The sequence below is a fragment of the Atractosteus spatula genome, chromosome 14 (assembly GCF_055471065.1).
Source record: "Atractosteus spatula isolate fAtrSpa1 chromosome 14, fAtrSpa1.hap1, whole genome shotgun sequence".
NCBI lineage: Eukaryota > Metazoa > Chordata > Actinopteri > Semionotiformes > Lepisosteidae > Atractosteus > Atractosteus spatula.
In genome coordinates, this window is record NC_142719.1 from 17,986,935 (window position 1) to 17,998,315 (window position 11,381).

The 11,381-nt window shown below is 37.1% G+C and overlaps 1 protein-coding gene across 1 annotated transcript; it reads right to left on the bottom strand.

The window, feature by feature from the left end:
- Positions 1-3,261: 3,261 nt before the first annotated feature.
- On the bottom strand, positions 3,262-11,296 carry LOC148820816 (tetraspanin-1-like). The gene is made up of 7 exons (XM_088933400.1): positions 11,291-11,296; positions 9,258-9,455; positions 8,614-8,688; positions 7,863-7,970; positions 7,352-7,504; positions 4,879-4,962; positions 3,262-3,501 (listed from the first exon to the last, which is right to left on the bottom strand). Exons 1-7 carry the CDS (start codon positions 11,294-11,296, stop codon positions 3,439-3,441), a joined length of 687 nt encoding a protein of 228 aa, XP_088789526.1. The 3' UTR covers positions 3,262-3,438.
- Positions 11,297-11,381: the final 85 nt, after the last annotated feature.

Genomic DNA, 11,381 nt, shown 5'->3' on the forward strand with positions numbered 1-11,381 from the left:
ATCTCTTTTCAAGAGATCACCCCATAAAAGAAGACATGCCAGAGGACTCCAGCATAAAGGTAGTTTTGCACACATGAATAGACACCTCATTTACAGGAGGAAAAGCCCACAAGTCAAACAGCAGTAAATTGTTGTTAGCTAGTGTCACAATTGCTTTGCTCCCTGCCCTGCACCCTTATGAAAAGCCTCTCCTTTTGCATGGGCAATCACATGCATTGTTTTTCTTAGAAGCAAGTTCCATTGCTGGGTGGCTTCCCGCAGTCCATCTAGCAGAACAATCAGAAAGATTCGACTGTTTTTCCTTTTATTTTGGTTGTATGCACAGAGCAGCTCTGCAAAGCTTTGGTTGGGACTCTGGACTCCAGTTGGTATTTGGTTCAATTCTCAGATGGGACACTTTACCCTTGAGCAAAGTGTTCATGCCTTTGGGATGAAATGCTCTTTGTAAATAAAAGGGATTACTGTTGGAATGAGTATATGATTCATTGTGTGTCCACACCCCTACTCTGAATGAACTACCTCCTCTCATTGGGTCTTTGAGTTTGTGGTGATGTCCCCCTCCTCTTCTCCAGTAAGGATCTCGCTTAGGCACCAGCACTACAGCTTGTGTTTGACTGCCACAGCCCTGACCTTCACATCCACAGCCTGGCCAAAAGAAAGCAAGCCTGCTCCTGGCATTGTTTTTTTTCAGGGCTGGGATAGTGAAAGCATCACAGTTAATATATAACCCAGAGACAGGATACACCCAGAACAGCTTGAGGAACCCCACATGAATAAGGGGAGAACATACAGACTCCACGCAGATAGCACCCCAGGAATTGAACCCAGGACCACAGTGGTGTGAGGCAGCAACGCTAACTGTGCCGCCCACCTATAAAGTCATCACTGACTTATTGAGGTGGGCATTATAACTAAAGCAATATCGAAAACAAAAAGCTTTAGAAGAGAATATTGGCTATTCGAAGTGGCTCAACAAAGAAAAGTATTTATTGTACAAGCAAAGTCTATAGTCTAGACGGTCCTGTGCGTTCTAGGCTATGCCATTAACCAGCTGAGACTGGGATAACTGGACAACTGTAATACATATGTACAAAGCAAAAAAAAATGGTAATTTAAACATTTTTTAAAAGTTAACCATTTTTGTTAACACAATAATGTGCACTCTTTTTGCAACATTATTCCAACTAAGCAGTGTGATTTATCAGTACTTTATATTTACATTCTCACTGCTTGCTCCTTCATATACCAGAACACCAGAAGGCTATTTTATGTTTTTAGCAATCTCTGATCAATACTTAGTTATAACCTCCCCCCCCCCCTTAAATATTTTAATCCATTCTTATAAGAGGCAGGAAGTTTACTGAGTGAAAAGTTAATGTGCTTTCAGGTGCCAGGTGTGTGATTACTGCTCTAACAATTAAATGTGAGAAGTGAGCAATTCTTGAGACTGGATCGACTGTGTGAAATACCACAGCACAAAGACCTGGTCTCAAGGACCTGTGACACACCCACTCCCTTTGCATTTGCTGTTACAGTTTAAAAATGTAAATGATTAAACCCAGCTACAGAATCTAAGTGCCATTTTATTGTTAAACATACTTGTGACTTCACAAATGTGTAATCATTTGTGCTGTTTCAGTGAGTCTCCTTTAGTGTTAGGAGCAGCTAGCAAAAGCTTATCGTGATACCTGGCATTTCAAAACCAGTCACTGTTCCTTGCTTCAATAATGCACTAATTATGCTCTTTTTAACCAAGAAACTGTTTTACTTTAATTTATCAGTCCAGACATTCATTGTGCGTTGCTTTGAACAGTTTGAATAGTTCAAAATCTCAGTTTGTTTGAATTGCTATCCCAAAAGGACTTGATCAAGCATTACAGTATAATGTCTACAACCAGTCTGCAGTCTTGTAAAATAATTCCCAGTGTTGTAAATAAAAATGAAGTAACTACAAATATTATTTTGGAAATGCATTTTTTAAATTAGCATTTAATCTACATATTGTAATTTTGTTAATAAGGTAATCACAGTTTCTCCTAGCTAGGGAACACAGAAACCACATAAGAACACAGTCTGAAATCTAGCTCATTTTTACAGTTACACCTGAAAAATCATTAAAAGCTAACTTTACTGTTTAGAGTCCAGCTCTTTTAAAGTTGTGATGTAAAAATTGTGGATGCCAGATTTAACATAATATAGAAACAAGTATATTTTGTAATATACATATAGTATCTATCCACCTACATTTTTAACAGTAATACTAAAATCGTTACAAGTGAGGTGGTTCAATAGTGTATACCTTATTATTTTAATAAGAGACTGCAAAAATATTGAAGTGCTCAAGCGAATTTTTAGTGACGAAAACTAAAAACTGCATATTAGAGAAGAAATGGGTGACGAACGCAATTACAAAAAAGTAACACTAGAGGGCAGTAGTGTCATATGTTTTGAGTAAGTTGTCATCCATTATTTTTGTAATGATTTCACACTGTAACACTTAAAAAGCAAATGAAAATTATGGAGGGCGTTGTAGAAATATAAGACCTCTAAAGTTAACTGCTATTATTTTGAATTATTACTGCAATGAATTTGAAAAAAATCATTGCAGAAGACTGGCATTATTTAGGACATGACTCATATTACCTGAGCTCAAGACTATTATTCTTCTGATTGTATCAGAATTTCTAGAATTTTGAATGGATTACTGAAAACCAAATACTGCTTTTTAAGATAACTGGTTATTAACAAAATAAACATAAGATTATCTAAACCAGACTAATAAAGATATGAAAAGATAATATCCACTAAACCTAAAAGGATGACGATGTGCTGTATATTATTTAGACAGATTATTTTTAATATTGTTTCAGAATTTCATTTAAATATAACAGTTAAAGAAAACCAGTAAATATATACTTTATACATATGATTTTCATATAAAAAAAACCTAGATCTCAAACTTTAATAGTCGTGAGACAAATACTAATTATTGTAAACAGATTTCAGGGCTGAGAAATCTGTAGACCCGAAATATATGTTATTAATGATGTAAGTAACCTCCATCTCCAGATTACAATATATTAAGGCTGTTTCTAAATGCACTGACTGTGCATCCAACCTGGCAGAGACATTTATAGATATATAAATCTAGGTGTTAATCAAATATAAAATGATAAAGTGAAATTTTAGAGACGTAAATCATTGTAGAACATCACCCATCAATTTTTCAAAGTTGTTTGGCAAAAGAATGTACTATTTATTGGAGGGGATACTTTTTATTTACATTTCAAATGTATTTAGAGATGCCTTCAGTGTTACAAGCACAACAGTGTTTTTTATTAATCACAAAAATGTAAAAAAGAAATGTTTTGTAGTGATACACTGAATATTGATACCCACAATTTTGCTTTGCATTCAAGGAATCGCAGTGTTGGTCTTCTAACCATTATTTTGAATTCCAAGCTTAACAAACAACACAACAGAAACAATCATGGCCACAAGCTGAAAGGAAAATGAAGAAAAGAACAAAAGTAATATATTAGCATCAATTCAAAAAACATATTGTGATTGTTTCCTAAATCACAAGGTTGCAAGAACGTTTTAAACCATTTGGCCACGCAGAGAATGCCTGAAATGCAAATTTCTCGCTTTTGTCCAATTTCAGGAGTTGTGAATTTCCATATTTTGAAAGTTGCTGGCAAATCATGTATATATAAACAGAGCAGTGTATTACATTTAACATATACTGAACTCCAGAAGGACTCTATCACTATATTTGCACTAAACTCAGAAAGTTATTATCAGGGAAATGTTTTATGTGCCAAATGCAATAACATTTCATTGAACAGACATGACACGAAAGCCATTGTTATACTAGCAGCATGAGGATGTGAGTTGTCGTGCTGGAATGGTCTCTCGGATCATGGCATATCATTGACAGACAGACGGCAACGTCTTGCCAGGTTAGAAATTCTTGGATTACCCCAGCACTGTGCTGACTTAGTCCAGCCTTCAATATTCCTGTGACATGAAGGTATTATTCTTGATAAGTGGGATATGTTGGTTTTCTTCTGTGTTATTCTTGATTTCTTGATTTTCACCAGTCTTGACATTTCATTTAAAGTCACTGTAATGTGATGATATAGCGCTTATGCAACAACTGAGGTATATCATGATCAGCCATTGACTCAACGTCTAAAATCTCTATACATTTTCTAATAATAATAAGTTTCTTTTGATACTCAGTATTTAGAATTTTATACCTAAATGAAAATAAGCATTTAAAAAATATTATTATTATATATTATTAATTATTATAACTTGTTTTGTAGTCCCAATTGACAACTTGCTGTGTTTAATTTTGTTGTGCAGTAATAAACTAAAGAATATATTAAAACAATCTTGACAAAAAGTAGAATGTGGGTATGTAAATGTTAATAGAGATCTTTATGCACTTCAGAACAATGTACAGTATTTAGTGCCAGTTTGTACCAGTTTATTGATGAAGTGTTTAGCTGAGAAACCATTTGTCTTTGCATGTCACAGGTCCTGGTTTCCCAAGCAAAACAGGAAAACAGACCAAAACCCAGAATTAGCCATGTTAATGCAGAACAACACAATAAGGTCCCTGCCTGAATCATCATTCTGCTAGACCTTTCACAACCCCTTATCTGTGAGTAAACCTCTATGCTTGTGTCCATATATGTTTTAGAGAGGTTCTCTTTTGTAGATGTCTTCAGTACTATGGAAACCTCTCTCACAGTTGTGGAAACAAGCTCTTGCAAATCATCTAGGATGTGAACACCTTCTGGTGAATGAGAGTGGAACCCATTGCAGGCCGGTTCTGTCTGAGTGAAACACTCCTAATCTAGGACCCACCTCTAATACACAAATGCCAGCAGCTGTTGATCCAATAATGACACTCTTTTCCTGAACCAGTGAGATCAACACTCGGAAACACCCCTAAAAAAGAGGACAGTGTAAACAGGGAAACCTGGCAAGAACAAGAACAGCCTGCTGAAGGAGATCCCTAGTGGATCCGAGTTCTGTCAGAGCTGAGCGAGTCGGACTCTGCTAGGGATTAATAGCCCTTAGCCCTTGCCTGGCCCTTGTGATGTAGTGCTGTCAGTGAGAGGTGCATCCCATATCTAATCCAGTGTTTTTCAACCTGTGTGCCTTGGAATTTTGGAAAAGCCATGTATAACAAATTTAAAACCAAATATGTTAAGCAGCTCATATATACTGATGGAAAAAAGAAACGCAACATCTCCTCCTCCACACTCTGGCCCTCCCGTCTGAGTGGAACAGGCTGAAGGGCGACTCATCCGTGAAGAGGACCTGATGGCACTGCTGACGAGTCCATCGCAGCCTCTGTCTGGCCCAAGCCAGTCGGGCGTGAGCAGAGGGCCTCTGACAGGTCACCTTGCTCTAAGACCAGCAGTATAGAGTCTCACTGTCCTGTCACTGATGCGGGCATTGTGTCTGCCGGCAGTTTCAGCAGCAGTACAGGTGGCAGATCTGAAACGATCTCTCAGATGGACCAGTCTGATGTGTTGGTCCTGCTCTGGTGTGGTCACTCGAGGGTGACCGGATCTTGGATGGTCATCTGTCCTGCCAATCTGCAGAAACCTTCTCTGCAGTCGGGACACAGTGGAGCAGCTTACTCCACACTGTCGGGCAACGCTGGCACATGACATGCCTGCCTGCAGCATGCCAATGGCCCTCTCCCTTGCTTCTGGTGACATTCGAGGAATAATGGAATTTACATAAAACTGACTAAGTGAGGCCTTTTTCTTGCAGTGCCATAAGCTTTGAATTAAGGCCTTTTTAAAGATGACCTGATCAGGCATTGTTCAACCTGGACCTTGTTGGGTAAAAGTGCACCAAACAAGCTTTTGTGTGATTGGCAAGTTGCGATGCCTCACTGTACAAGCTGTATTGCTGGTCAGAGGGCTTAAAACAAACAATTTTTTGTGAAAGTACATAAGCTATAAATATAGTATTCTCTTTCCAGAAAATGTTGGGTTTCTTTTTTCTATCTGTATATAAATATTTGTTTTGCCGAGAAAGCAAAATGTTGTGTTGTGCATTCAATGTATACAAGTGAAAAATGACTTAATATTTTTCTCGATTAACACTATAGATTGTGAAAGGAAATAATTATTCAACTGACCTAGAAATTCAGCCAGTCAACAATATTCACTAAGTTGTTTTTTGAAATAATAACATTTTAAATTAGACACATTTCTTCTATAAAACAATATCTAAAAAAATCACAAGTTTGCTAAATGTCCAAATGCATAGCCAGGGAGAGAGAAAGAATATTCCAGCAGGAGAGATAAATCACATCATGAATTGGACCATGTCAAGTATACTCTAATCAACAGAAGGAAAGCTCTACAGTAAAGCAGTAAAGTAAGATCTTTTAACGGCATGATCAGTCTCTGTTTATGAATCTAAATTCAACTTCTTAATTTGAAACGGACACTTCTACAAATTCAATTCCTGAAATAAGGCTGTATGGCCTTTGACAAAGACATTGGTATGAGGTGTCAGAACTCATCAACTTCTATTCCAGACAGTGTCTATTTACTTAATTCATTCTTTGTAAATAGGTGATTATTGAGCATTACATTCAATTGTATCATTAGCCTTCAAGGCCCATCCTTCCTATCACCTCCACCCCTCCAGGTAACAATTTGAACCCTGCAAGGCTAACTTAGCATTAGTGTGGACTGGTGTTTAGGACTTTGGATTCTAGGGGGTTATGACTTCAAATCCTAAATAGAGACACTGCTGCCGTAGCCTTGAGAAAGGTACCCAGATTGTATTAACTGTATATTTTTCATCTGCTTTTATCATATTTCATGAGCAGGTTTTAATTGTGATGGTTCTCCAATTGTCCATTTGTATGTCAAAAAGTGTAACCTCTGTTTTAGATAAATATGTCCGGACAGGAGCGCTTTTTTGGATAGGGCCAACAAATGTTGAGTTTTATTGATAGTTTGAAGTAGCTATAAATATCTCTTCCTAGCCAAGTCATTGGTTGTTAGTTAACAGACTAGAGTGCTAGTTACACATCTGGTGGAATGATGACATACGCAGTATGTTAAGTGGTGTGAAGTTTCATGGGCTGTGTTTTGTCATTTGAGTCTCAAGCAAATAAAAAAATAAGGTCCCTGCCTGAACCATCATTCTGCTAGATCTTTCACAACCCCTTATCTGTGAGTAAACCTCTATGTGTCCATGCATGTTTTAGAGAAGTTCTCTTTTGTAAATGTCTTCAGTACTATGGAAACTTTTCACACATCTGTAAAAACAAGCTCTTGCAAATCATCTAGTAGGTGAGTACCTTCTGGTGAATGAGAGTCTTGTTCATGTCCAACCCATTGCAGGCCGGTTCTGTCAGGACAGCACAGCAGCTCTTTGGATAAGACAGCCCTGTGTTCACACTGAACACGGAGCCAGAGAAGTCTGTGTAGTTGTCGAACCCACAACACTTAAACTGCAAAGCACAAGGAAAAAAAAAATCACTACTCATACAGGAGCACACCTGACTGAAAGGCTGCCCAAGCACCCAGCACTGCAAGATGAATTGAAAAAGTACACATCAGCTGAAGTTTCAGCAATAACTTTAATTAACATTTTACAAACTACTAATGCTTTGAGACCAGACACTTTTCTGAGATAAATCTTTGTCATCCTAGTTTATTTTCATTATCAAACTTCTCCTAATCCCCTTTATTTGGTATTGTATGTAATTTTTTCAATCATGTACAAGCTATGTGGCTGGATGTTTATTTCCTGGAGTGAGAGGTTGAACATGTCCTCTTCAATGGCATGACTGTTGGCTGATAACTTACCCCAATCATAATGGTGTTCCAAGCCTGGGACACTGTGTCTGAGGCTGCAGGACCCATATAGCCCTGCATCAGAGATTTCTTGCTAGTGTCACGTACAAGAGCCTCTACCTAAAACAACAAAATTATTTTTAAATGCTGTACTATGCATAACCAACCCAAACCTCCTTGTGAGTAAATTGCCCATCTGATTCTCTTACAGAACTCTAAAAGGGCTGTTTTACACAGGACTAAGGATTCATCTATTATTTCTTTATAATGTACTGTAACAAAAGAACTATCCATTTTTTGCACAGTACTTCTCTTAAAATAAAAAAAGTCCTTTTTCAGAAAAAAATTTAATGGTGGTTAAAATGTTTAGTACTAGACCAGTTTTAAACCAAACATGTTACAAAGATAAATAAAGCTGATATAGAATAAACATGACACTAAAGAAACAGTACATCGGTTTAGACTTCCTTAATGGGCTAACTGATGCCAAATGAAGATAATTTTTAAATTTTATTATAATTTTGATTTCTTTTTAGTTTTACTAAAATTATAGTATATAGTAGGATCCATCTATAATCTAAACCCTTTCATCAGAAGAGGAGATCTATTTCGGAATGCTAGGAAAATGAACAGCCACAAAAATATGCATAATGATGTGTATACACGCATGGTAAAAAGATCAGGCTTTAAAGCACCTAATAGGAATTTCTTTTAAAACTGGGTGGGGAGAAGTTTAGAAGCATGAAGAGAGCAGTCTCCTTACCACCGCCCTGTAAACAAGGACAAGAATGGCTCCAACAACCTCGGCCACGAAGATCAGTGTCACAATTGCAAAGAACTGTCAAGGAAAAACAATTCAGAGATTTAAATAAGAGATCTGTACACCGATCCACACACATCTTATGCACGAAAATAATGTAATTCACAGTATTCACTCGACATCAACAAATTTTAAAGAGTAATGGAGGTTTAAGGATAAGTTTACTTAAAACATGTCACAGATCTAACAGCATATTCCTAATTTTCAGAAGCACATCTATGTCATTGCAATGACATGTCCAGGGAAGACTCAGGTACAGCAACCGATTTCTCACATTAGCGAAGTTATTTAATTAAAAGCAATTGTTGGACATAATGCCTTGCAAAAACAGGTTCAAATCTCTAATTTCAGATATGGTTTGATGTAAAATACATTCTCAGAGCATCAAACTAACTGATAAATTATTAAAAGATGGGAACATAAGAATGCAAAACCCTTCTGTAGGTATGATGCGTTTGTTCTGTCAATGCTGTAATCTAAAAGCATTTAAAGTATTCAGTTAAACAGCTGTATATGCTTCATGCATTTCTGGGTGTGAAACAGAGCTGGACAAAAAGTAGCACCAAACAGCTCCACAATCCTCTTACCAACAAGAGAAGACATCTGTTCTCTTTCCAAGCTCCACAACATCCAAGGAAGCCAATCAGGGCCAGCACAGCTCCAGCGCCAATACAGATATAGCCAATATTGATGAGCTGGGCTGAGAACGGGCCCATGACCTGAACAAAGGATGCTGCCCCAAACTTGATCCACAGTCCCAATCCTAGAAGCACAAAGCCCCCGGTCTGAAAAAAAGATGGCCAAATGAAGTCATCCAGATCTTTTTATAATAATAATAATTGCTTACACTTATATAGCACTTTTCTGGACACTCCACTCAAAGCACTTTACAGGTAATGGGGACTCCCCTCCACCACTACCAATGTGTAGCATCCACCTGGGTAGCATCCCTTTTGCACTAATTTTGTGCTACATCAAGTAATTCAGTAACCTCCACCAAAAGGCTATTCATTCCGTATGCAGCATGGAGAAAGAAAACCAGGCTTGCATATTTCATTGTGTATTTGGAACAAGTTACCGAACCATATTGTTGAAGCCGGTACCTTGGCTTGTTTCAAGAAACAGCAGGATGTGGTTCTCAGGTCACTTCATTACTACAAACCAATTGAGCTACATATTGATTAGAAGTTCATACACTGTAACTTTCGTACTTAATTCTAAGTAATTTAAAAAATAAGAAGATTAGATTAGAAATTAATATAGAACACAACACTGTCAGAAATACCTTGAGAAACACAGCTAGAGATCATTGAAATGTGGGGAATCTAGCCCTTCCGAACACAAAAATAAAAATACATATACGAATTCGAAGTACTGGCATTCATGATTTAAAATTTGATATTATAACAACCTAATGCTGGAAGAGTGTTCAGTGAATTTAAAAGAGGCTGCAAAAAGGTAGGCATTTTCTAATTCAATCTAAAATTAATGAATATCCAACATTCATATCTTGTTGAAGGCTGCAGCTGAATATATGATGTAGCCTTACAATAAAAGAACTGTTCCTTATGTTGCGCGATTTTTGTAGTTTAATTATAGCGTTTTATATTTTTTCACTGCATAAATTTCCAGGCAGAGATGCATCCTGATCTATGGTGGTAATGTATCTTAATCACCACCCTGCATTCACTGGATTTTACAGCACCACCTATTTCAGCATGAGGTTTAAAGGTTTATTGTCCTGTGAAACTATACTTACGCAGATGATCCCATTAACGAAGAGCATCAGATACCGCAAGCAAGCATAAATCTTTTGAAGTCTGGCCATTCTGACTGTCCTCGATAAATCAAAAAACATTAACCTGTAGCTAGTACTGGACTGGTAGATATACAGGTTCGCTTATAAAAGTAGTGTTAACATTCAGATCTACCAAACAACCGATACAAAAGAGCATTAGAAAAATGTCATCTGTTTATGCACAATAGGCTATAGGCCTCCAGTTGTAGGACTTGTTTTCCATCAAAGCGACATTACGTTTTAGTAGCAATCGGCTACTTTCCAAATTCAAGGTTGTAAACCGCATATCTGTTGTTTCTTTGTGGTTTTTTTCTCGGGTTTTGTAAGGGCGGAAACATCTCAACATCTTTATATAGCGCCTTTAAAATCATCTTCTCAAAGCGATTTATGGGAAAAGTAAAGAAACGAAAACAGTACCATAGGAGATAAATTCAGCACAAAGAAACAGAAGGGATTAGAAATATAGTGGAAGATGCAAGACACTGACATCAATTACATAAAACTAGCCTTTCTGAAGAAGAAGGTTCACAGCTACGATGACAAAGACCATTTTATCTCCCGGTATATTTTTAAGTAAAAGGCACCCATTATAACAAAAGTATAATTTTAATAAAACTGTTCCTCTGTAATAAAAAAAATCACAATGCTAATTACATTTTCCTGATTTAATCAATTATCGTACGAGTCACTAGACCCATAGCTCCATTTTATTCATACTTACATTTAAGTTAAAACAATAAACCAAGCAGATTTAACTGACGTTATCAGTAAAGGGCTCAACCTTTATCCCTGACTAAACGGTTTTTGTTCTGTACCGCTCACCTTCATGTACCGTACATTTACTTAAGTTAATAAATGTTTATTTTAAGACACATGTCCGTATTTTCAAACGGGTCCGGCTCGAGCCCAAACG

Bases quoted from the DNA above. Each gene is read 5' to 3' on its own strand.
- LOC148820816 (XM_088933400.1), bottom strand. The intron at 8,689-9,257 runs GTAAGAGGATTG...TTTCCTTGACAG, and splicing joins ACAGATGTCTTCTCTTGTTG to TTCTTTGCAATTGTGACACT. The intron at 7,971-8,613 runs GTAAGGAGACTG...TTGTTGTTTTAG, and splicing joins TCCTTGTTTACAGGGCGGTG to GTAGAGGCTCTTGTACGTGA.